The sequence below is a fragment of the Aptenodytes patagonicus genome, chromosome 9 (genome assembly GCF_965638725.1).
Source record: "Aptenodytes patagonicus chromosome 9, bAptPat1.pri.cur, whole genome shotgun sequence".
NCBI classification, from domain to species: domain Eukaryota; kingdom Metazoa; phylum Chordata; class Aves; order Sphenisciformes; family Spheniscidae; genus Aptenodytes; species Aptenodytes patagonicus.
Genome location: NC_134957.1, coordinates 16,440,420 through 16,467,136, shown reverse-complemented (window position 1 = coordinate 16,467,136; position 26,717 = coordinate 16,440,420). Strand labels below are relative to the sequence as shown.

General features: G+C 46.5%; 1 protein-coding gene across 2 annotated transcripts in view; it reads right to left on the bottom strand.

Annotated features, from left to right (window-relative positions):
- Positions 1-26,717, bottom strand: part of PASD1 (PAS domain containing repressor 1) — a 55,456-nt gene that overhangs the window by 6,763 nt on the left and 21,976 nt on the right. Inside the window, exons 2-17 of one of the 2 annotated variants that reach the window (XM_076347245.1) lie at positions 25,362-25,453; positions 22,645-22,701; positions 21,081-21,235; positions 20,227-20,318; positions 18,284-18,373; positions 17,053-17,173; positions 15,740-15,853; positions 14,961-15,079; positions 14,027-14,109; positions 10,219-10,325; positions 7,333-7,480; positions 5,156-5,237; positions 3,099-3,222; positions 2,201-2,310; positions 1,620-1,706; positions 531-689 (exon numbers count right to left, since the gene is read on the bottom strand). In XM_076347245.1, the coding sequence (XP_076203360.1) occupies positions 531-689; positions 1,620-1,706; positions 2,201-2,310; positions 3,099-3,222; positions 5,156-5,237; positions 7,333-7,480; positions 10,219-10,325; positions 14,027-14,109; positions 14,961-15,079; positions 15,740-15,853; positions 17,053-17,173; positions 18,284-18,373; positions 20,227-20,318; positions 21,081-21,235; positions 22,645-22,676 (1,623 nt within the window). In that variant the 5' untranslated portion in view covers positions 22,677-22,701; positions 25,362-25,453. The remainder of the gene's footprint in view (positions 1-530; positions 690-1,619; positions 1,707-2,200; positions 2,311-3,098; positions 3,223-5,155; positions 5,238-7,332; positions 7,481-10,218; positions 10,326-14,026; positions 14,110-14,960; positions 15,080-15,739; positions 15,854-17,052; positions 17,174-18,283; positions 18,374-20,226; positions 20,319-21,080; positions 21,236-22,644; positions 22,702-25,361; positions 25,454-26,717) is intronic. The other variant, XM_076347246.1, reaches the window with a different exon arrangement.

Here is a 26,717-nt window from a genome sequence, read left to right as displayed (position 1 = left end):
AAAGAGATACGTGAGTTGTCGCAGCTCATCCGGTGGTTGTACTGCCTGGGAGATACTGTCTCTGGCTCCCAGGCTGTCTCTATCAGCATATATAACACTGCAGCAGCAACATTTCTAAATCTAGGGGCAAAGTGAACCATGAATAATAGAAAATCAAATGTTAGCTTGTGCCCAAATATTTATTCAGAGCCATGACCGTTCCAGCTCCATTACGCCTGTTGCATTTTGCAGGAATGGCACTAGGGATCCAGCAGCACTAACCAGCCACCGAACCGCCAAGCTTTTTGTGCAGGGGGGATTTCGGATTAGTTTGGGATTATTTTTTTCCAAATCATGAAAATTCCTGATTCAATACTTAAGCAGATACTGATGCCACTCATCTCTCAGGAGACACTACTCTCACATCTGAGACCAAACTACCGATTTATCCAGAGCTCATTTCTAAATGCTTTTGCCACTGACTATTTTGTTACCGATCTGCGTGCCCAAAGGAAAAGCAAATGGTTTGTGGGTTTGGGAGCCCCGGGCACCTGCAGGTTGGAGTCCTGCACTAGCTGGAGCTGCTCCTTGATGACGTGGAGCTCTTCTTGCTGTGTCTTGATGTCAGCTTGCAGTATGCGTGTCCTCTCCTCCAGCTGCTCTTTCAGCTGATGCATCATCCCCAGCTGGGTCGGGAAATGGTACACTGGCTGCAGAGAACAGAGAACAAGATCATGGGGTAGGACCAGTCCTGCTACTCACATTCATAGTGATGCTGGCTTCAGAAAAACAACTGCTTTTCAGCTTTTGCCATAGAAAATACGATGCTGACAAAAAATGGCAATTGCATATTTAACCAAAGTACCACTGTACTTCCAGAGCAGCAGCACAACTGGCTCACACTCAGTGCCTCGCTCCAGCTCTTGGTCTGTTAAATTTCTGCGCAGATGTAGTGTCTGGGCACGGGACTCCCCTGCTGATTTTGGACCACTTGCGCTTTGTGGCAGACGCTGCATGCTAACCCTTGCCACACCTCCAGGCTGGGCTTTCAGTTGTGCTGCTGATGGTATTTGCCAAATGCCAGGCCTAAGTTAGGTTGTAATCCCACCCTGGGACCCATCCTTCACACCTACGCTGGCCGTTTTCAACCCCTATATTATAGTCTGAGCGTTTACCACACTGACCTCAAAGCTGTGTGAGGACAGGCCTCATAGTTATGGTTTATGACTCCCACATTCTTCTTGCGTTTTTTTTTTTCTTCTTCTGGCCTAACTCAAACCTTCCCTGGCATCCCCTTCCTCTACCAGGGCAATAAAACCCTTCAGCACCGTATCAGCCTGCAGTTAGTTGCTAGCAATTCAGAGATGAGCCTTCAGCAGCCCCCAATGGTTTTGACAAGTGTAAATCTTCCTCTAAGCTGTTTCCTTGGGTGTCCTACCTGCTCTGTCTCCTCGCTGAAGTAAGTGGTTGCAATAATTTGGTTGCAGGTAAGTCTCAGTAATAGCAACAGCAAGGGCACTGAAACCTTGCCCCTGCACTGGGACCAGCCAAGCAAGGAGGTAAGAGCAGTGAGCCAGAGCCACCGAGTCTGCCCCGCTGACGGGCCGTACCAGTGCGTTTAACAAAAATAAACCACGTACCATCACAGCGTGCTGAGAGGGGACTGCTGGCTGAGCCACGGGATGCTGAGGAAGATGTTCACCAGGGGCTTGAGGAGTTGCTATGGCCTAGAAATGAAAATTTTGCCTTACTGTAGGTCCATAGCACCTCTAGTGCAGAGTTGGTGCGATACCAGCTCATACCGGTGATGAACAAGTGCAGGGAATTAGACAACTCCACATGGAGATCTGAGGATGAGTCTGAAGGGAGAATTTAAGCTCCTGCATGCCCCCTGCCAATTGCAAATCCTCAGTGTCACCATCCATTTTTGGATAAAGGCCATTTCACGTGTACAAACCCCAAGAAAAGCAGGCTTGCAGTGTGAGAAGGCGTTTGGCCTAGAGGAGCAAACTGAATCCCGAAAGGAGGCAGCAGAGGAGCCTCTAGCAGCTCTCCACCGGCTCTGCTGGCCAGCAGCGCTCCCCACAGCCCCAGGAAATCCCATGCTCGGGCCCAGAACACTCAGAGGTGGGGATCCAGCCTCTCTGAGGGCGAGATCAAGGTTTGTCAAGCTCATTTCTTTACAGCATCAAAAAGGCTTTTGCTCGCAGGAACCACCGACCTGAGCGCTTCCAGCCAATGTCAGCCGTAGGGCTGCCTTCTCCACCTGCCCCCCCGGCACCGACGGCCGGGTGGGCGTGCTGGTGTCCGTGTGTCGCATGGACGACGTGGCTGGAAAAGAGGCAGTTTACTGTGATATGGCAGACCTGTGCCTGGCTACCCTAGCTAAGCCTGAACTCCACCTACGCAGATGAGCAGTGACCCGAATGCTGCCAAACTGGGTCCCCGAACTGCCCCTCCGTGGTCCCTCTGGCTCTCCACCTGACTCGCAGGGTTCCCTTCTGATGCTAACGCCCTGTTTCAGCCTTCCCTCCATGGGTGTCTCCAGAGGAGCTTTCCCACTCTCCCCCTGGCAAGTATTTCAAGAAAAGCCCCCTGAGCTGGCTCCTACCCACAGCACCGCACAGGCACTGCAGTCACCTCACTACTGCCCCCAGAGCAAGGGGGGGGCACGCGTGGGAGCTGGCATGAAGCTGCCAGCAAGGCAGGCAGCCTTCTGCACTCCTTCTGCAGGAGTTTATCATCAGGGACCAAACCACCCCATAATAAAAGTTTTGTCAGTGAGGTTCGGGGCTCAATCAAATTGCTTCAGCTTAGTGAGTCACCTCCTGTCCCCTGAGGCACAGCAAACCACCACAACCCTTAGGTGGTAGCAAACAGGGGGGAAAGCTGCGCTTGCCTTGGCAGTGGGCTAAGAGGGAGGAGGCAGCACGTGGCCGTGGCTCTGCTGCCGTACCATAACTTGTTACGGCACAGTACGTCGGTCCCAGTGTTGAGCACCCCCCTCCCGCCCTGACTCGGTCACTCCCAGCCAAACCCCAGTATTCTGGAGGCTGCTCTGCCCTCCAGCCCGCTCCTCGCCCCTGCACTGGGCTGCCCTCGGCCGCGCTGGCACCTACACGCGGAGTCGGAGAGGGCGGTGTGCGAGGAGCGCCGGGAGCTGTGGGACGACAGCGACACTCCCTCCCGGCTGGCGTCCTGGCTGCTGCCGCACTGCCCCACGTCCAGGTAGCTGCTGTGGCTCTGCGGGGAGCGAAGCACAAGTGGCGAGACCGTCAGCAGGAGAGGACAGCGCTAGAGGGGACCTCCACCTCCGTGACCGCTTGTTTGCAGAGAAAAATAACAGACTGGGTGCGTAGAGGGCCAGCACTGCAGCACCACACCACCAAACCCTGCTGCAGTATTCGGTCTGCTCCTCAATGTTCACCCTAAAACCTTCAGGTATCCCCGTGCAGACATGACCCTCAGGATCAAACCCCAAGCACCCCTGACTTTGGGGTGATGCCACGCATTTCTGTCCCGGGACACCCATCTGACGGCAGCAAGCGGCGGTGGCAGGGACGCACCGTGCGTCGGGCGAACGCCATAGGGATTGCTGCCTGTGCCCCGCGCTCTGGCGTGCCACCCTCCTGCTCTCCTGCCCGTGGAGCTGTGTGCAAATGGAAATATGCTTTTATAATTAGCTTCCTTCTGCCTGATTTCTTCAGGGATGTCACAGTTCGTTGGCCGTGGCACACTGGGGAGTGGTGGCAGAGGTAACGAATGAAGGCGGCAGGAGTGGCTGGCTGGGGAATGGTTTTATTCATTGCGGAGATGGAGAGAGATGGCTGGGAAGGGACATGGAGCAGTGGCACAGGGACATCAGCTGCAGCCCTAGGAGAACCTACAGCAAATGGCTTCTGTGGGGGACAGGTACGGGGCGATGCTGAGAGCTGCAACCCCACTCGCCGCTCCCTGGGATGCAGTCGCTCCCAGCAGACTGTTCTAGGCAGGAACCTGGCAGCACATCCACAGAAGGGAACAGCCTAAGCTAGTGAATATTAACGGCTTTGGAGCCGTCACACCAAAATGACAGATGCCACTTGGCAGATGGTTTATGGCAAACAGCCCATAACTGTTGGGTAGTAGGAGACTGTTTCATCTGCAGGACATGGGTGACCACGTTGGCTGTGCCACCACCCTCCCCATGCCTCCCAGGGAGCCCCCCAGCTTCCCACTCCCCTCCAGAGGATCAAGCAATGGGAGTGATCACTCTGCCTCTCCTCCAGCTGCCTTACATCAACAGATGCAGCTTAAGGTCTGCAGAGAAATATCTCAGCTATCATGTGGAAAGGGGAAAAAGACACAGAAGTGTGCTGTGGTGACAGAGAAGCAGCTGTTTGCAAGATGGTCCTTGCTCAAGTGCAAAACATCTCTGGGACAGCTTCCCCTATACATCCCATAAACGGCTTCTATAAAATAATGTCTGAAGAGCAATGAGGCTAATGGAATGATAATTACACAACAAACCACTTGAAATTACTTTGATTACTGGTCTTATTTGTAGACTACTGAGAGGAAGAACGTAAAAGTCATTAAAATGACCTTGTTAATTGGGCAGGTGTGTTGGGATGCCAGACTGAGTCAAGCCATAGAAATTATTGCTCTGGTCACAAGCCTACACTTGATGCGATCCTGCCCAACGGTGTAAACAGAGCTGAAATCTGCAATAAGTGTTCTTCCTTCACTTCCAATCTTCATCTGAGTATCAGTGATGAGCTGGCATTAACAGAACAGGTACCATGTGGTACTGCCCTGTGCTCGGATCCCCTGCGCCTTACTAACGGTGACAGGTACAGCAATCTGGCCTCCAGCTCCAGCTCTACTTTTCTGCTTCTGAACTGAGGTGGTTTAACCTATCATTTGAGTAACAGTCTCAGAAAGATAATGCATAGCAGAACAGCAGCAACGCAACTGCTGAATTTGCAGTTACATGCCTGAACCAAGACGGGCAGTTTAGAGCCATGCAGTGGAAAACTTCTCAGGGTCTGCCTGAGACGTAACCCAGCTGAAGGCTTGGAAGGAGATGGGAGTAAAGGAGAAAGAGAAGAAAGAGCAGGTATTTTCCTCAGATTAGCAAGCAATTACTCAGTTTGGTTTAAACACCTACTCATTCAACTGTGAAGGGACATGGTACCTTTAGAGAAGAGGATGCCAGTTCAATCGATGACTCTTCAAGGCCAAGATCTCGCCTTCTTTCAGCTCGAACTTCTGCATAACTAAAAAAAAAAAATTAAAATCCAGTTTTTCAGCCTGATATCGTTTACTGTATGGTACCTATCCTACCATACAGATCATTATGGAGTTTTCCTGTTGAGTCACAAGCTTTGCACAGCACACACACACACACTCTCTCATATACAAAGTGCTTAGAGGAACATCATCATACAGCCTTGCAACCTGTGAATAACTGCACATGCTGAATACCCACAGATTAGAAACAACAGGGCAGTGTCCCAGTCCCACTGCACCAGGACTGCAGAGCCTATATGATTAATTGCACTAATCATTCCAAGCACTCCTTTGCCAATTTTGGCCCTGGATGCCTTCAAGCAAAACTAATCTAAAAGCAAAGTGCACTTGGTTATTGAAGACAAAATGGGTGTCTTTGTCCTCAGTACAATTTTCCTAATAAAGGAGGTTCCCATTTTCCATAATCAAGCAGAAAAACGATCCTACAGCTTCTGTGCAGGTAAACTGCCATAGCAAATGTACATTCATTTTCTAACCTGCTGATGATCAAGAATCAAGTTTGTGCATGTTGTACGGTAGCTCAGTGAGACCTAAGCCAGCGCCCTGCGGGGGAGGAGGTCAGGTCCCCTCTTTCTGAGGGTGCACACAGCGCCATGCAGTGTGTTACATCAGAGTTAACATCCCTCGCTCCAGTGGAAGCTCTGAATACAAACCGACGGCTGCCCAGGTGCAATGCGAGGTGCAGGAATCCCCAGGAATGTGCCTCTAAAAGTGTATATTTGCTTTTCTTACTATTTTTTCTCTTAAATAATAAAATATTTACAGTAAAGAATGCCACATGATTCACCATTGGGATAAATTGGAGAGGATGTTTTAAAGACTCTCTGAGTGCTTGTGGATCGTGGGCACTGAAAGGTACCAGAATTTAGCGTGCTGAAATATTAACGGGCCATTACCTTTGTGGGAAGCAAGAGAAGTTGCTGAACTGAACTCACTTATATCATCGTAGGCAATGAATTTTCCTGCAATCACGTTTTGACTTGTGTGTTTCAATAATATATTCTAAACCTTAACTATATGAGACAGAATTGAATTTCAAAATCTGTTTAGGACTATATCACTAGGTTCAAGAGGCACTGGAAGCAGAAAGAAGACATGTTCACACACAATAAATTCAGAGCTTAAAGTGAAGCCAAATTCCCTGAAGGACGGCAGAAGCGACACAACTCAGAAGCAATCCCTCTCTCTAACATTTGTTTACGATAACCCTTGACATGTACTTTGTATCAGCACACACAACTCTACTCACTTACACCTTTTTATTGGTGTAAGGTGTTCTCAGTCTGTGTTTCAGAAGATCCCAGTTTACTAGTGTTTGTTCTTCCAGATGTTTGACAAGAAAAAGGGAGACCAGAAAAAAATTCAGAAATTGATTCCTGACAGTAAAGAAAGACGCAGTGAGGAATATGTTTACTCAAGTTAATAGAGAAAACCAGTATGCTACTATTTTTCAAGCCCTTCAGTAAATATATTCTCAGTCTTAACACAATCTTTTTTGAGATTACAGTGGTAGTGAAGCAGACTCCCCTCCAGAAGGTGCGTATCACGGAGCATCCCACATACGCACCGCCTTAGAGCACGGGTTTGCAACTGAGCACAAGCAGCTTCCCACTAGGGGGGGATCCTGGGCTGAATTTCAGGTGAGGAATAAGGCTAGCAGGACAGCAGCTAACTTCAAGTCGTAAATATTTAAAGCTCTGATCAAAAGATTTTGTAGGAGATGTATGATCCCATTCACGCCCATAAAGCCGTCCAATTCTTAACAGCTTTAATTCTTCCTATGGCCATGTCATCGCTAAGGATAAAAGGAGAATGTAACACACTGATAGACTTGGCCAACGGTGGCTTCCAGGCTTTTGGCCCGGTTGCCAAAAAAAAAAAAAGAGTAATGAAAACACATTATGTTCTTCCCCATGTTCCCTGTCATAATAGTTTTACAGAATTACATACCATCTTAGCGTGTCAATACACACAGCGAATATTTGGCTAACACAGAACTAGAAAAAATAATGGATGAGCACATGGGACATACATTGTGAAGTGTTTGGTGCTTGCTCCTACCTAACTACCAGGTGTGTGCAAACGATGAACTCGGGTTTGGAATTCCACTGGTGGTAGGTGATGTAGTAGTGTGTCTGCAGCCATATCCACTGCTGGCCTTTGGTCAGGAACCGATAGTAACAGGACTTTCCTTTTCCAAACTGCATCACTGTTAAACAGAAAGGAAAGCAATTTATAGCAAACAGAAATTTCATGGTGCAAAGGCGATTGGAAAAACCACTTCGTCCCATACCCCTCTTGCAGTCTGCTACTGCATTAAAGTGGCTCTTGTGGCTTTATAAACACGACAGATGATACACAGCCACGTACTGAGCTTTTATTTGGGTTCTTTTCTGCTACTGATTTTCAAGAGTGCACTTTGCTACTGTTCTTATAACTAATAATTGGCATAACTATATAACTAGCTATATACTTATAACTTATTCATGGGCTCCTCTGAAATAAGCATAAATAACATTAATTAAACAAAGTATTGGCCTTTCACAAGTACATGAGAATGCATTTCAAAGACTGGGGGCTTGAAGTCAGGATCCTAATAATGACACAAAACAGTAAGATAGTGGAGTTTTAGCAGTTCAGCTGAGAGTTTTTGTCTGAGAGATGACCTAAATACACCAGACCTGGTATGTATTATCAGGGTATGTCCAGAAAAATCTCAAGTGGTGTAATACAACTGGAACATCATGAGGGAAACTACATTAAATAACCACATTAATTGTTCCCAGACTGCTGGGAGTACAATGTGAAACATGCTCACTTAAAATACCCATAATTAATGCAAAGCAAAATACAAACGTGGTTTAAGCAAACCCATTTCACTTCACAGTAGGCAAGATGCCTGCCCAGAGCACTTAATGTGATGAATGGGAACTTACCAAGCCACACTAACCCAAGTATTTTTACTCACCTGCACACCTCTACTTTGTTAAATATCAGGACTAACTTCTTTAGCCATCCCATTAACAGTGATGGCCTTTAGATGAAGCACTTAGCAAAGGTCTTCTGTCTAACACGCCATGCTGGGGATCACTCAGCTCCTAGGCCTGGTAGAGATTTCCTGAAGCAACTTCTATAAATCGCTTTGCCAGCACCTTACTTTGTTCCCCTGCACAGTAAGATTAAAAGATCCTTTCCTTCAGGTGTGTTGTGCAAATACTCTTTTAATATGTAAGAGGGGATCCGTGGCTAGTAGAGATGCAGAACATAAATCGCTAAATAGATTCTCTGCTGAATGATCTGACCCCACTCTCAGTATAGTTAGCGTCTACGTCACACACATTACCAAAAGGACATTGTCTGTTTAAATAGCTCACTTCTGTCTCAATGGTCTTTTACGCAAACAGCACTGAAAAGTACTGTTGCTCAAGACAGCAATTAAAATATTCCTTTAATATTCCCATCTACACACTTGCTGCACTTGACACAATTCGTGTCTAGCCCCTTTCACAGCTTCCTCTGCGTGCTCAGCTGGGCAACCCTCCTCCCTGCTGCCCGTTTTGTACCAGAGCTTCGCCTTGGCAGGGTAGAAAAGCCGGCAGGAAAGTGGAGTGGGGAAACTTGACATTCAGAGGAGTAGTAATTTTCTCCATTCTCCACTAGGTCCTTCAGCATCTTATATGTGTAAGTGACAGAGGGTATGTGGTAGAGATGGGGGTGGTTTGCAACTCAGAGACGAAGCAGCTTGTCTAGCCCCAGCGTGCTGGGGGGCTGTGGAGTTTCTTGGTGTCCCTGCGTGGCGCTGCTCTGCATCTCAGAGCAATTACAGCATCCCACTTTCTCCACTCTCTGAGGTGTCCTTGTTTCCTTTTGACAAAACACTCTCCTTTCAAATGGAGACAGCAGAGAGACAAACAGATAGAGAGTTTGCCCAACAGAAAACCTGTAAGTAATATTTCTTGGCAAAATATCTGATTACCTAGATGCATTTTACAAAGTGCGCAGTTACTTCTCATTACAGTGCTTGGCAATGCAAACCAGCTGGAGGACAGACCCAATTCTGGCTCAACATCTCAGTCTGAAGTGCATGTAACAACATGGAAAAATACAGTCTCAGGGATAAAACATCTCACATGCTCATCTGGTAGGAAAAGCACACTGATTAATAGTAGACCACATCTGCTGCCACCTTTTGCCCTTCCTCAGATCAGCTCCAGCCTTCAGCGGGACGTGGTGCTTCAGCAGCGGGCTGCACTGCCGCAGGACTCGGGCTAAGTGCTCCTTCTGACCTGGCTCCTGCAGGTCACAGTATTTCACCTTGCACAAAGATGAATTTCACAGACGTTCTCTGGTGTTCACACATCTGCCTGATCTGGACTTTTCTGCTTTACTTTCAGGTTGACCAAAAATGAGGCATCTTCACACACGGGGAATCTGTATTCGGTACTTTTATACTTAAAAAAGAGTCTGAATCTCCAGAAGCATTTTACTAATAGTTAAGTGACGTTCACAACATCCAATTGCACAGGCAGGCGATCCAAATGCTGCTTTCAGAAGGCATTTTGGTGAGCTGAGCCTCCTGGCTGACTCTGGAGCCATGAGCAGTGACAATCAACAAAACTCCCAGGGTTTGGGGCTGCCCTCACAAACTGGAGGCAGAGGGTGTAAAGTTCTGACTTCCCATCTATTAATCTCATTTCACTCTCAGACAACCTGTGCTCAAACAGGGTATCTGCCAATTTGGGAAACCTGCACAAAGAGTTCCTGATCTGAGTGAATTCTGCAGGGATTCAACCTCCCATGTAAGTGTCAGCTATGACAGTCCGTCGTGGGAAGACAGAATTCCCTCGTGCCCCAGATAAAGATGCCTTCTGCGACAACAGTAAAAGGTTTTGCACAAGTGACAAAGGAGAACAAAGACAGGCATGCTGCAGACGGAAAGGAACTTACAGTGTTCATGGCACCTAGCAAGAAGCTCCAGGTCATCTGCGTGGTAGTAATCATACCCTGACGTTCCCAGAACCTCAAAGGGTAAATATCCTATAATAGGTGGAGCCCTAGAAGGGAAGCAAAGGGGAGGGAGTGAGCACAAAACCTGAGGCTTTGACATCCTGGCAGATACGCTGCAATACTAGCGACCAAAACCATCTCATACGTTCACCTGGCAGGGAAATCAGGAGTGGATTTTCATACACACAACGATGTATTTTCATATACAAGCAAAAAAAAAACCATTGAGGGAGACGTAAAAATTGAGAAAATGAAAAGGTGTGTGTTTACTGTTTCACAGCCTATTCATTATGTGGGTGTAGAGAAAGGCATGTACGTATGCAAGTGACTCAATTCATTAAGCACGCTTGTGAGACACACAGCTTGAGAAACACTACGGCTGTTCGTGTGCATAACTTGGAGCTCGAGTAAAATTATCCAGTAGGTTGGATGTAAATGTCATCTGGGTAGTAACTGTAGAAGAAAGAGTAAGTGGGAAGCCGCAATGTGTGTCAGGACCAGCTTGGGTAAAAGAAAAAGTAATTGTTCCCATGGAAAAGCCTGGGAAATTATAACCAACAAAAAATACTTCTATGCTGGTAGTAAAGATAAGAATAGGCATGGGGCTGATTTTAAGGAGTGTTATTTCTATGGCAGGTAGAGAAGGAATCGAGGAAGCATTTAGATGGGCACGTTGCAATGAGTTACCTGACTATTCCGCTGTCAATTCTAGATTTTCCATTTTCTAGGCAAAACATGAGGTATTTTTTTTAAACAGGTGTCCTAACAACACTGAGCTTATGCACAGCCTTCACCGGAGCCTGCTAGCTTATGATTATGAAACAACACTGAAATGGGAGGAGAAAAACCACTATTTTTGCCTCCCTATATCAGCATGCCACCTTCCGTCCCCTAGCACTCAAGTACACTCCTGCTTGCACCAATTCAAGCACCGCACTTAGTTGGTGAGGCAGGACTTGTGCTAATTTGGCTCCACCTATTTGTTTTGGCTGCTGGATGTGCTGATAGCATGAGGCTCACTTGCCGAGTTCAGCATGTTCCTCAGGAATAAGGCGGTGGTGTGTTAGCAAAACAGTTCATGATTCAAAACCGGGGCAGTCTGAAGGTGTCACTGCCTATCAAACATGCCCTGCCCACTGCCCTTCTCTTGCCGTGTCGAGTGACCCTCTTAAGGAAGGTGAATGCCATAAAGTGGCCAAGAATATGAGCAGAAAATTATTTATGTGTAAGTACATTTGGGTTTGGACGGATCGATCCTGAGTTTTCTGGATATTAACGTGGGAAGTTCTCCTGCCCCTGGCTGAGCAACCCAGCTCCGCATTTGTACTCTTGAGAGACATGGTGGGCATAGATTATTAACCAAAAGAGAGCCCGGACAGGTCTATAACCTCTCTCTTCTCCACAGCTGCGGGCAGTCTGGCACCAAATGGGAAACGGGAAAAGGAAGCACAGCCGGGGATCTGATCAACAGCAGCCCCAGGAGGATCAAGGTCTCAGCAGGAGCTCCCAAGTCCCAGCACAAGGGGTTGGCTGGAAGAGCCAGTCCTCCATCACTCTCTGTGATGGCGAACCTCTTGAAACACAGTGGTCTCTGCCACAAGACAGCTTTATTTATTCAAATAACTTTTCATAGACCACCGTGTTCCTTTTCCTCATGTGACCCAGATTTCTGTTAATGATGATAATACGTGTATTTATTGAAGTGTCCTTCCTTGCTGTCTCTTTGGCAGAACGCGCCCGTGTCTCTCCTATCTTTAATGACATGCATATATTCAAGACAATAATGCCTTTCAGATGCACATCAGATAAACATTTAAGCTGATCAGGAAAGTATTATGCTTTCCTGACTTTCGCCAGAATTCTTTAAATGAGAAAGCAATCACAAAATGCTCCTCATCTGTCATTTGACAAGGAGCTGCCTTGCTTGTGGAACAATTTAAAAGTGTCTTGTTAGCTTAAATTCCAGCCTTGAGGCCTGCAACTCGCTGTGCAAATGGACATGCACAGTCTTCAGAGAGCCTTTCGAGTGCAGTCCTTTAATAAATGAAAGGAAAATATGGAGAGAACCACAGTGCAGAAAAGAAATAGATCATTATCAAAGTTGACAGGTTTTCTTCCTTTACACACATTTACATGTAGACCCAGAATACAGATTTTTTTCCTAGTTTTCTAATGTTTATCCAGATCTATGGAGTGCTTTCTGCATTAGCTATCTTTACTCCAATTTACATTGTCACGATAGCAAAGGTCCTGATTCCAACTCATGCTGGTTACCCTCTGCCCCTACCGATGGCACACCTCAGTGTCAGGCGGCGTGAGTTGACACAAATAAGCAAGAAACAGCAAAATACCCAACATTTCACAGCGTCCCGCGGACTGTACTGGAGAGAGGTTTGAATCGGTGATTAAATGAGACAACCCACACGATCCCCTGCTCATTCTTGGGTCTGGGCTCACCACTCGCATCCAGGGCTGTCACAAACCCTGCCTCAGCATCTGCATCAGCTTAATTTACTCTAACAATTGTTTCCTCACTGGGGATATCAGTGGGACTGGAGTGGCTGCAAGCACCCGGCGCAGAGAGATTCCTCTCTGAGTCATAACCCAGATTCATCAAAAGACTCTTTGACAGGTTTCAAAGCAGCTCCTGCTCGCCTTATTCACAGGAGCTGCTGGGACACAGCCCTTTGGAAAACCAGCTCACTTCGTCAGACAGTGAAATAAGGGGCTTCGGGCTCTTTTACGCACCTTAACATTAATCACCTGATTCTGAAAACGTGCATTATTAGACAGGCCAATTAAAGTCTAACAAAGTCACTCCAGCGAGATCTTGACAACGTGAATAATAAGCCGACTGTCCCAAACCACACAGCATTAACCATAGGGCTGTCGCAGGGTCAGTTCCTCCATGCTTCAAGGTATGGTGCGTGAGGTACACATCTTGTTTACTGTATAAATGCAAGTTATTATTCATTTATGTTTGCTCTCTCTCTTTCTTGCTCTAAATGTGCAGATGATATTTAGGGTTTTTTCCTCCCAAGTATATTTTTCCCTACAGCCTTATTTAGTAGTCTTCTATTTCTAGTAATGATTACCTTTGCACAGCTTGCAGAGGGAGGGATAATGGAAAGGGCAGGATTTTGCAATGTGCTTATGCATACATGTCAAATACAGAGAAGTAAAAGAGTGAACAAAAACCTCCAGCTTCTTTTGAAGAAAACGAATCCTATATTAATCAGCTTAATAAAGTGGTTCCAGTCTGTTTCATTCACCAAGCTGAATCCTAGCTCACCGTATGGCGTTGTCAAAAACAAATTGCAATTAAATCATCTAATCCACTGCTTTTTCTTTTATTTTTATAAATTCCATCATTTCTCAAGGTGAAAATCAAGTTTATTGACACAGCAAAAGATTTAGAAGGATTCCTGGAAGCTGTAGCTGGAAAACAGAGGAGCTAAACCAATACAGGGAACAGGACCCGCGCTGCTCAGTTTTAATGACCTTGGTGAAGTTAGACATTTTTCTAGACGTTTTCCCACAGTTTTATATGGTTTCTTACCTGCCTAAAATATGGAAAAGAGCAAAGCATTTAAGGATGCCTAATAAGTAAGTTCAGAGTATTATTACTTATGCAGTTGCATTTAATTAGAGCTATTCTACTTGGGATCTCGGGCAATAGCTACTCAAAGTTTTCTATTTTTAAACTACAGTTTGTTTATTCTTCAGTGACTAAAACCAAATCTCTTACCTGTGGTCCAAGAATAAAAACTTCCATTCCAAACTATGCCTCGATGTAAATTCTTCACATGGCTCTTCAACATTGCAGAGCTCCTGCAAAACAGTTGGCATATTCAGACATTTAATTCTATGAAATGACAAAAGGAGCCCTCTATCAAGACTAAGGATGCATCTTCTTGGTATAACAAACCCTAGCAAAATACAGTGCTTTTAAAGCACTTGACTTATTTTCCTCTAAGGAATGTATAAGCCTTGTTTTATAGATGCATAAACTGATGAAAAGTGGCTGAATAATTTACACTGGTCTGAATTTCGGAGCTAGGATAAATAGTCCAAGGGCCTCATCTTGCAGTCTGTAGGCAAAATTCCCCAGCTTTTTGTAAATATTGTTATCTGAAGATGGATGACAGCACCAGGTCCAGCCTCAAACCGAGCTGGCTAATGCTCTCTTGAGCATCAAGCCCTGCCGTCACTGCGCTGCACCACAGGACACTTACAGACCAGCAGAAAGAGTCCATGAAACACGGTGTTCACAGTGCTTCAAGATGCGGGTGGCCTTCTTACACAAAGAAGCGGTGGGATGTATTTCTTTAAAGGCTGCAACTTTTCAAGTGGTTTAGCTGGTCACCTTGTATTGGTGCTTCCTGGGCTGACTGCTCTGAGACAGCCCATCACACGACCGCCTCTTCTCAAAAGCAACTCCCGCTTTATACCTCATCATTCCAAAATACATACTTACGTCACAAACACAGCGGTGTCCTCTCTCATTTACCAACCCTCTGCACAAACAATCTGTGCTGCTGGACATACTCTTTGAGAGGCTGCTGCAACACGGCTCCCCTTGCAACAGCCGAGCACACAGCTCATGGTACCAGCAGCCGCTCTGCCACTGAGCACCGGCCGATCCCCGCACGAAAGGGAAGATGCAGTTGCAGAGTTCTCACCTTTAAGAACTGCGGTGTGACAAGACGAACAGTTGCTACGAGGCAAATCTGCTCCTCCGTGGCTGACCTGAAAGCTCGTGCAATAGCTGACTCAAAGCCATTACAGGAGGGCGTAGGCACTAGACACAACCAGACAATTTATTTAAGGAGAAGAGGAAGGAGAGCTTTCTTTTCATGTTAAGACAGGTACAATGACTGATGAAACCCCAGCAACAAACTCCTCCTACCCACAAGGCGATGCCACACTGATACACGCTGATGTTATTTAAAGCATGACCCTTTAGGCTCCGAGTTACACAGTTGTAACCACCTACCCCTGGCTTGCAGGGAAGCTTCATATGACGGCTCTGAGCAGCTCAGTGTGCAGCTACAGTCTCCTTGTCAGCCTTTCTCCAGCTCAACATTTGCAAGACTCAAGATTTTACAGGTTTCTCAAACTATTTAATCTTCAAAAAGTGTCATTTGATTGCCACAAGCGAAACAGAATAGCATATTTTACTGGTTATTTGAATAAGTAGGCTGCTTTACAATTGGCAGTGGGTCAAATGGAGGTAGGATCAGTCTGGTATCACTTCTTTAAGCACAGCATGCAGAAGAGTGCAGTCTTCTGACCATCAGCCTCCCCACCACTTTTATATGAAAAATATCTCCAACATATTCCATCCCTGCCGATCATGGGGCATTTTCAGCTGAAACAAGGCCTTTAGGAGGCTACAGATCAACATAGAATTTAAAGGAAAGAGGTAGAGAGGTAAAGGTAGGCTGGAGCAGTAACTTACCATGAGTAAAATATTTAAAATCCACTACAAATTTCACATATTCATACATCAGGGGTTCATTTGGATCTAAGCTGCCTCTTGCTAAATGGCAGCAAAACTCTATTTGTTTTTCCGCTGAAATAAGGAAAGAGAGGGAGACATACACAATGTTACTAGAAGTCTGCACTTTAGCACACTCCATATACTGAATCTATCTAGGTGTTTATACCAACCCCGCTGCTGTGGTATCTGAGCACACCCTGCCGGAATGCTCTTGATACCCGTAAGTAAATATATAACTATTAAGAGCAACGATCAGCTGGTTCTGCTTAAGGAAATGTATTCTCACCCTTTCTCCCATGGCTTTACAGCCACCCTGCTACGCTGGGTGTGAAGCCCTGGCAGTATCGATCAGCGGTATTTACCCCTGACTTCATGCACGCATGATTTCATGCGAAGCTGTTAAGTGGTATTGCAGTACTCTGCTCTGGCACTGCTCAGTAGGACCCAGATCCAAAGGGCACTGAAGTCACCCTAAGCCTTTCCATTAATGGCGGAGGGCCCCGTGCCAAGCTCTTGTTCAGTTTTCTGCCTGAGGTCTGAACTCCACGGATTAGGCCATGCAGCCTTCAGCCGGAGGGAAACCAACCCCAGGGCAGAGCACCAGCACGAGGGCTGCCCAGTTCCCACTGACGCTTACGGGGCGGCAGAGAGGGAAGGCTAGCACTGCCCGGCCACGCGAACCCACCGGGGAAGGGGGCTCCCAACACAGCCTTGGTGAAACGTGGCTGTTAGGAAGATGCTGCTGCCCGCTCTGGTGCTGGGGACATTTTCTGGGGGAAAGGGACATTTTAGGGGTGGGACAGCAGCCAGCAGTAGAGATCCGGATGGACTGTTCAGATAGGAAGGCTGTTGGTTGAATTACATGAAGGGTTTCTGAAGTATCCTGAGACATGCAAGCTTCCTAAGGAACAAAGACTCCGCCAAAACCCTTTGGAATTTCTCCTACCCTTTTTCTTCCCCCAAGCCCCTCACTCCTGTCACAGGCTCAGTCCAGCATCCTGCCCTGGGAAAAATATCTAATGAGAGCAACTTCACTGTCCCATGATGCAAAGCAGACAGTAAAACAAAGACTGTCCAAATCAAAGACCAAGTACTGGGAGCATGTAGGAACATTAGATGATGTGCTGCATTAAAAACCAGAAATATTAACTGCGGCAAAACAGAAGTGGCAGGCAGGAGAATTAAATAGCTGGAGAGCCCTGTGCAGGCTCCCCTGGGAGCTGTTTGCCTTTGGCAAATTTCCCTGACCGACAGACAAAAGCAGAGCTTACCGTTTAGAAAATCAGCTGCAACAGGATCTGTCATGAGCACATGTGGAGAAAGGAGCTTGTACACCTCACTCTGCTCCCGCTCAGGCAGAAAGTTTAATATATTTTGGTCCACCAAATCTGACTGATACAAAAGAATGCTTTGTCATGTTCAGCAGTACAGCCTGACACAGTATCACGCCTTTTCATCCCGCAGCAGAGCACAGACGCTGCTAGTCTAGTGCAGATGCTTAAGACAAGGAAGCCCAGTCAATCTGCAGATGGATCTAGGGCACAATATAACCCTTAGGTTATTTTACCCCGGGGTTGCTACCTATTTGCAAAAGGTTGAACAGGTCCCAGAGGCTGCCCTTCAGTTCAGCCAGATGCAAGCTGGAGAAGAATCTGTGGTACCACAGGAATACAACAGGATGAGAAATATCATATCAAAATGAAAATTTTAAACATTTCCCCTTGGAAGTACGAGACAGAAGGGGGAGAGCTCCTCCTCACATCCTCCATTTGTCTTCTAGGCTGAACATCTGGCAAAATCAGCTTGACCTGCAAGTGTTTCAGTGCTGATAAACCCACACATCCTGACTAAAGGGGTTCTCCCAAAATGTCAGCACGTATTTGTTTCTTTACACACCAGGACATTCAGCCAGGTTAACCGTGTGCTCAAATTTGCCCTCACACAGCGTCACTGGTGCCTCATGCTTGGCACCAGATAAAAATAAAAAATGTTTCTGAGGGGCCAGCAGAAACTTCTGTACCCAACAGCTAACTGATGTCTAGGAATTCTCCAGAAAACTCTGAGGCCACCTATTTGTTACTAAAGACCATGGGCTCAAAGTAGAAACAAACAATGACATTAGACAAGCATACATTCAGTCCTGAAATCATCTTTAAATTATCTGAGAAGAGCTTCAGCATGCACAGACTTCACAAGCATGAGATTTTCCATATACCTGGTGGGATAAACACCACCCAGACCCTCCTTCAGCCGTGCTGCCAAGTGGTGAGCTATGAGTACAGTGATTTTGCATAGTTTTTTTTTTAGCTAACTCACAGACCCTGACAGAGAATCTGTTATTCACAGGAGCTTGAGAAACTCCCTAAGAGTTTGTTGGTTTATCCCCCACCCGCATTCACTTGCCTCTTTGGTTGGAAAAAAACAAGCCCCAGCCCTGCAGTGACGGGGGCTGCGTTAAGGCAGGGGAATGATTCTTCAACATACCGCGTTGTCAGAACTTACCGGTAAGTGTCCAAGCAGAGACGAGACACTATCAGATACATAAATAATAATCCCATCAGTGGTAAGAGCAATGAGAAAGCCATCTAGTGCCTAATGATAAAAGGCAGGCAAAAAGAAAAAAAAATAAAAAGAATTATGCAAGGGAACAACTTATAATAGGCTAATTTATTCTTTGGTGATGCTTCTAACAGCCTAAAACTAACATAAATCAATTACGGAAATGATAGTTCAATGCGGAAAAATAAAAATTACACATGCTGTCTAATTGAACATTCTTCTTATATTCTTATTTGCTCATTAATATTAAATTGACCGACTTGCATTTTTCACCCAGTGAGTATTTATTTAACATGAAGCAAGACAGTAGTGGTTAAAATTTCTACACCCACACAACCCTGGTGACTTCAGTCACTTCATTATGTGTTCTGAATTACACAATAGTTAACCAATTCGGTGCGTAAGGAGATATTACATATCATCATGGCAAACCCAGCATTGTGGATAGATGGATGGACGGATGGATGGATGGATGGACGGATGGATAAGCAGAGACAGAAAAATTATACAATGCTGTATTTTTAGCAATTTATGGACAGTATGGACAAGATCTAAAGCCTTATTTATTTTGCTTAAAGCAGTTATTTGTTAGGCTAGTGACACAACAATTTTAAAGTTCGTTTTGTTTTCCCTTTCTTATTCACAATGGTTTCTGTCTCAGAGTCAAAGTTCTCTGCCCCTTTTAAGTCACTGCATGTGCTTTCCTCTTTGGGTGTTTTCCCTGTTCTTCACAACATCTTCTTGCACCATTGACCCAGTGTCTGTCCCTATTCTTCTCTAACACTTACCAAGGTCTGGGAGGTTTAATCTCTGGTCAGCACTGTGCACAAAGCCAACTCTTCTATAGACACTGGTAGGCTGCTCTGCAGCTTAGCTACAGGGAGCCAAAGATGCAGCATTCACCATCTTGCCCCACAGCCAGTTATTCCCCACCTCACTGTCATACTCTGCCTTTGCTGAAAATAAGCCCTCTCTGGAAAAAAACACTGATTTTAAGTAAACTGGTCAATGGTCTAACATAGTCCAGCAAGCCAACAGTTATTAAAGGGCTCTCTCTTCCCCGCCACTTCTAAAGGGGGAATTTGTTTTGATTCAGCTGGAACAAACTAGCTTGTTTGGTGAGAGAAATTCCCAGAAAGAATGAACAGACTTTTCCAGGGAGGTGAGTCATAACATCCTGATGAAAAGGAATAACTAAGACACTGCAGCACCTCCCAGCTCAGCCCAGCATACACCCTTATTTTGGTGGGCCAAAGAGCAACAGCTGCCTACACAGGGTAGGAGATGTCCTCGCCAGAGGAGCATGCAGCACAAACACAAAGCAGCATCCTTAAGAAAGGAAAAAATGTAGACTAATGAGGTGTTTCTAGATCAGCTAAGCATTTTATAGGTGAGAGTGTCAGAGCTGTTCTCCCGAATGCACTTAAAGGCAACCCAAGCAAAAGATACAGCTCACATCTGTACAGCTAGCAGCACTGCACAGCTAGCAGCAGCAAAGGCAGCAAAGTAAATGCTGCCTGACTAATGGGATGTGGGAGGAAGAGAGCTGCTCTGTTTTTTTCAGGTCCTTTCAAGTTTTTGCTAAAACTGCTAGCTCTAGCGGCTCTTCTGAGAAGGGAAATTCTCTTTTTCCTCTCTCGCCAGGCCAAATTGGTCTTCATTCCTAAATGAAAAGCTTATCTTTAAGGGGAAGCAATCATATTTTTAATTCTGTGTCTGCAAAGCATTTAGCACAACATTGGTCTCTGTCAGGTTTGGATTGTATGTGCCAGCAGAGTAGAAATCATTAACACCGGGACCTACAGGTGAAAAGGAACTGTATCTCTGAACTACTCCACTGAACCGATTACTTCTCACTAATCTATGCAGCTTTAATTTCTTCTTACCTCTAACATCAACTGGGTGAACTCCTCGTTGCTAAGAAATGAAGGCTTCCAGTCTTGTCTAATCTCACAGGCTTCTGTCTGTGCTGTGATTTCTTAAAGAGAAAACATCAAAAAAGCAACATGACTCATGCTAGTTGGAATTTTTTTTTCATTTTCAAGTAACACTAGATTTAAGAGGCTTTCAGAGGAATCATCCTCAGATCATTCTCCACACAAAGCCTTCTTGTATGCAACAGTCATTTTCCACGCCATCATGATACAAATGCATTAGAAATCAAGAAAAGGAAGGGGAGACATTTTGGGTGGTCTGAAGAAATCCTTCAAAAATTAAGGTCAATGGGCTAATTTCAGGGTAGCTAAGCATCACCGTGAGCAGAGGGTGTCCGCGACTCCGGAGCTGTTTCGGGAAGGCTCACGGGAGTGCCCAGGCAGCAGGACAGGCTGCACCCAGCCATGTCCTACCACAGGAGACCTGGGAACAGGGCACAGAAACCCCTTTTCCCCTGGCTTTTGTAGCGCGTGCTGTTCTCAGCTCTTCCTCCCTCGTGCTCTGTTTGAGAGTGTACAAAGCATGCCAGGGGGTGTGGAGGCCAGCGAGGGAAATGGAGCGATGTCACTACATTAAAAAGCATACAGCACCGCATCTTTTCAAGTGTATCTATGTTTAACTGGTATTCAAACCTAGCCCATTTCCTGAGGCCAACTGCTACGTCTTGTTCTGCCCCTCGCTTAGGTTCATGTCCTCTCTGGAGGTCTTAGATGCTTAGAAAAAACAGCTTTCTGAGTGGAAACTGGCTGCTGGGCAGATGCAGAGCCAGTGCCTTCAACAGGAGCTGGCCAGCGCCCTCCAGTACCTTTCTGTTTCTGTAAGAAGTCGATGGTCCTCTGCAGTATCGTGGACTTGTCCATCTTGAGAGGGTGGCCGTGGCCCTGCAGCATCGTGCAAAGCTCTTTAATGAGGACATTGAACTGGTCTCTCCTCTTCTTTTCAGATTTGTTGCGTGATGCCCTGGGTGACAGAAACATGAATGCCGCTAAGTCAAACGAAGGACCTACAGCTCGTCCCAGGGAGAGGTAAACGGCCCTGCCTCAGCAAAACACTTTAAATACAAGAATCTAAACTCTGCTGGGACTGGTCATTTGTTTAAAATTAGGCTCGGGCGTAAGTGCCTTGCTGGTGCTTAGAGCCTTGCAGCAGGACTGAGCTCACCGTCAGCAAGGAACACCTGGAGGTAACAAATATGGTTTATATTCATTTGAGCAAGACTGTATCCTTACATGCATTTCAGCGGCAGTTCCCATTGTTTCAAAAGTGGTGATAACGAGGTGAAGGTGTTATGGGTGAAATTTCTCCAGTAAGAGAAGTCCTGGCATCTACATGCTCACATTTTGCCCACCTCATTTTTATGAACTTTTGTTTTGCAGTTAGTACACACTCATATAAAGGTCAAAATGTGAAGGATTCCTTATTCCCTGACTTGTGCTTGAAGATGTAGCTTATAGACAGACAATGCTGTGCAGAGACATCTCAACTGCAGAATGAAGTCAAGCACGTGCTCGTGTATCTGGTTTTGAAAATCTGCTGCCATGATATATGAAACTGGGAATGTTAAGCATCTGGCTGCGGAAACCACAGACAAGTTTCCAGCTTGCACTAATACAATTTAAGAATGTTTTATTAGGGTTTTCCCCTCCATTAAAAACAATAAAGGAGAAAGCAAATCCATTCAGTTTCTTCCAAAATGTTCTTTCCAAAGCTCATATCTGAGATAACCCTATTTTCATACAACCTCTTCCAGCAGTAATTAATTTTCTTTACAAGTGTATTCATGATGCTACATGCTTCCTGTGATCTAGACCGAGTGTGGTATGCAGAAAGCATTTCCATTCATATTCAGGTTGGCATTTGGAGGTTCTCAGATCCAGCATTTACATTCACAGCCATCTCTGTTTTGGCACTCGTGTACGATGACTAATTAGAACTGAGCCAAATGCTTCTCTGAAGGAAGACTAGCTCATACCTGTGCTAAAGCAGGACTGCTCTCTAAGTGTCACAGGGAACTCTACCCCAGGTGGGCAGCACTGCATGATGTCAGTAAAATCACAGGTCAGGAGTCCTGCATCAAGATAATAAATAGCCATGGGATAACACGAGATTCTGAGGGCACGACAACGTAATTTAAGGACCACTCAGCTGATTAACCCATTGTAGGGGTGGTCAAACACACTATGAGAAGCTTGAAAATGGTGACTTAATTATGCTGTTTGTGGTCCGCTATACACAGCCTGTAAACTGCATGGGGGTTTTGCCTCTGACATCAGTGGTCCCAAGTACTTTTTCAAGCATTGGACAACACACCATTTACAGCTTCCCCTGAGAGAGCTTCCACTCTCAGTGCTCTGTGCATCCCTTCATACCTCTTTGCCCTGTCCTTCTCATCTTCATCCATCAGTTCGTTTACACAACACAGGGATCTGGAAAGAAAAGACAGAAGTACTTACTGAGACATATTCCCTGATCTTGTTGAGGATGTCAGAATATGGAGCTTACTGGTTCGTACTTATGACCTCCTGGATGTTTCAATATTCACTTTCCCAAACTCCACTCTTGTTATGTAGCTTCTTGCTTGTTCTGTCAGCTACTGAGGCTCGAGAAGTGAAACCGTTGCTACATGCCCAAACATACAGCTATAATAAGCATGACTTTAGAGGGAAAGAGCTAAGATCCAGCAGCCCCTCAGCCTGCCTTCGCGCTCCCCTCTGCCACAGGATGGGGAGCCCTGCTGAAGCACTGAACTCTGCACAGGAATCAGCACCTCCTCTGCAAATCTGCACAGGAGTCAGCATCTCTTCTGCAAATGGGAGAGCCGATTTGGCTCTGATGCCCGTACCAGGCAGCCCTGCGCCTGGTCCTGTTTTGGGAAATCAAACAGGCTGCTGGTTGATTTCAAGCATTGCAATGCTTGAAAAGCATCTGAGATTTCTATCCCAGTGGAAGGGCATCGGAGGAAGAAGGAAACTGTGCTAATCCCCCAAAGGATTAGTATTAGGCGACAGCAGGGTACTATCAGGACATCTAAGAGTGATATAATAGACAGGTTCATCCAAAGCACCCTGCAGCTAATGACCACTGCTTGCACTGGTGGACTTCCACCACATCATCTAAGCTGCATCCTACCACTGGGATTCATACCCAAGACTTCAAGTTAAAACTTCCTCACCTGGCACTAACCAGTGAAAAGAAGGGAATGTGACCTGAGTTCCCTGGGTTCTATATGTCCCTGCACCAGAACAGTCATTGTGGGCTGCTGTCTTTATCTTAACTGTTCCTGCAGCACAGCTAAGGAGAACAGTTGGCAATAACTCCCAGTAAGGACACAGTATTCTCAAGCCCCATGAAATGATGGAAAATTCAACACGAGGGTAACTTCTTCACTGGTGACTTGCTTTCTGTGACTCAGATGGGCTAAGTCCAAGGGACAGGGAATCAGGCAGATGCAGGCAAGCCAGCTGCCATCGCTCCACACCGTGTTGCCTGGGTCAGCTCTGCTGGGTTGTACTCCCCTCAGACACCTCCAAAGAGGAGATGGCACCCGTCCCCGGCATCAGCACCAATCTGCCTTTGTCTCTAGTGAGCACTTTCCCACCCCCGCCCAGCACCCAAGGGGCATTTTTCAATGAGTACATCCAAATGTTTTTCCCTGCTTTAAGACTACTCCAAGCTCAAACAATTTGGTGGCTATAAAAGTAACACGAAATAAAACCACCCACAACTGATACGAAGTCAAAGATGCTGCTCACAGTAAAAGCTACAAAAATTTACCCTCCCTTTCCTGCTCTAGGGCAAGGATCTGGACTTCAGTAAAGCCTTTGACACTGTCTCCCACAGCATTCTCCTAGAGAAGCTGGCGGCTCACGGCTTAGACAGGTGGACTCTGCGCTGGGTCAAAAACTGGCTGGACGGCCGGGCCCAGAGAGTTGTGGTGAATGGAGTTACATCCAGTTGGCGGCCGGTCACGAGCGGTGTTCCCCAGGGCTCAGTACTGGGGCCGGTCTTGTTCAATATCTTTATCAACGATCTGGATGAGGGGATGGAGTGCACCCTCAGTAAGTTTGAAGACGACACCAAGTTGGGCGGGAGTGTTGATCTGCTCGAGGGTAGGAAGGCTCTGCAGAGGGACCTGGACAGGCTGGATCGATGGGCCCAGGCCAACTGTATGAGATTCAACAAGGCCAAGTGCCGGGTCCTGCACTTCGGCCACAACAACCCCATGCAGCGCTACAGGCTTGGGGAAGAGTGGCTGGAAAGCTGCCTGGCAGAAAAGGACCTGGGGGTGCTGGTTGACAGCCGGCTGAACAGGAGCTGGCAGTGTGCCCAGGCGGCCAAGAAGGCCAATGGCATCCTGGCCTGTATCAGAAAGAGTGTGGCCAGCAGGAGTAGGGAAGTGATCGTGCCCCTGTACTCGGCACTGGTGAGGCCGCACCTCGAATACTGTGTTCAGTTTTGGGCCCCTCACTACAAGAAGGACGTTGAGGTGCTGGAGCGTGTCCAGAGAAGGGCAACGAAGCTGGTGAAGGGTCTGGAGAACAAGTCTTATGAGGAGCGGCTGAGGGAACTGGGGTTGTTTAGCCTGGAGAAAAGGAGGCTGAGGGGAGACCTCATTGCTCTCTACAACCGCCTGAAAGGAGGTTGTAGCGAGGTGGGTGTCCGTCTCTTCTCCCAAGTAACAAGCGATAGGACGAGAGGAAATGGCCTCAAGTTGCACCAGGGGAGGTTTAGATTGGACGTGAGGAAAAACTTCTTTACTGAAAGAGTGATTAAACATTGGACCAGGCTGCCCAGGGAAGTGGTTGAGTCCCCACCCCTGGAAATATTTAAAAGACGTGTAGATGAGGCGCTTAGGGACATGGTTTAGTGGGCATGGTGGTGTTGGGTTGACGGTTGGACTCGATGATCTTAGAGGTCTTTTCCAACCTCAATGATTCTATGATTCTATGATATCCCTCCCTGCAGATGACCTGAGCAGAAGAAACTGTATGATTTCTTTTGTCCCAAAATAGGAATGCACTCCATGGGGAAGGAGTGGTTCTCACTGCCTGAGTCACTGAAAGCTACGAGCCAAATTAGAAATTACCTGTTCTATTCCTCAGATTCATCAGTCCAGACTGATGGAGTGGGATTAGCACTTCTTATCACCATGTAAATAGAGATGGAGAAAAATTAATCCTGGAAGGAAAAGCAAATCCAGTTAAAACACAGTTGCAGGCAAGACTTAGCCTAGAGAGCAGCAATCACTTCAAGCTGAAAAAGTCTACCACCGTAAATTAGAAACATGCTCAAGTATAACTGGTGAAAGCTCAGCAAACCCTCCAGGAGCGGGAGCTGGACCATGTTCTGGGGCTCCTGGCTCTGTGTGCACCACCTGCTGCTGCAGAAGCAGCTTGGGAAGGCCAGCTTGACCTCTCTTGTCCAAAAAGCTATGTGGCCCAGCAGGGTGGAGGAATGGCCCTACTAGCTTGGGGACACTGAGGATCGATCGGAGTCCTTCCAAAGTATGACAGTTTACCTGGCACGCGTGCTATGAAAACCAGCGGGTATGATCCATACTTCATCTATCCAATCTTGCAACCAAAAACCTCCTTTGAGATGAACATGATCAGCTAAAGTCAGCGCAAGCCACAACCACCCACCTGTGGATGGATTTAAGGCCTCCCACTAAGATTTGCTACTGACGGGACACACACGTCTCCTTTGTGTTTGCAATTTAAACCGTTACTAATGAACACCCTGAACTCTTGACTATACCCACACCACAGTGCCCATCTCTCTGAAACCATCACTGTTGAAATTTGTTTGGCTTCAGATGAGCCTCTTTCTCAGGAAGGATACGGATGCAACCAGACTGTCCATGACTGACAGTAAGATCTTCAACAACAGCCAAATGCTGGGCTTCCAAATTTAACAAGCTTTTAATGCCCTTGAAGTGACCTCCCTGCTTTGAGCCCAGGGTCATGGCTGTTTCTCCTGTTACCATTAGTTCCAGCATCAGCTCAAGACACTGCAAAAAACTCTCTGCCACTACCAGGGATTACATAGTTGTAACCATGGTGAACAAGCAAACATACCCCCACACTTTTGATCATCTAAAGGACTAGCAAGAGCTTGTTCGTTTCTCCAACTAGTGAAAACACCTCAAAGGGAAGGAAACACAATAAGGTGGCTGAAGAACCACCGCAAGAGACACACACGTCAGGCACGCACGCTGGAAAGGGCAGCTGGGACGGGGTAGGGTCCGGCAACGCGGGGCCGCTGCTAAACACCACGAGCAACAGAGAACCTGACCAGTGATACGGTGAGAGTGCTTTGAGGGGAGGTTTATGTGAGTAACGTGAGTCAACAGGCCAAATTCCTGCTCATTGCAGCTAAATGAAATTATGTCAATCCATTTGCTCAAAAAAATTGGCTCAGATAAAGTGTGTTAGGGTGGTTG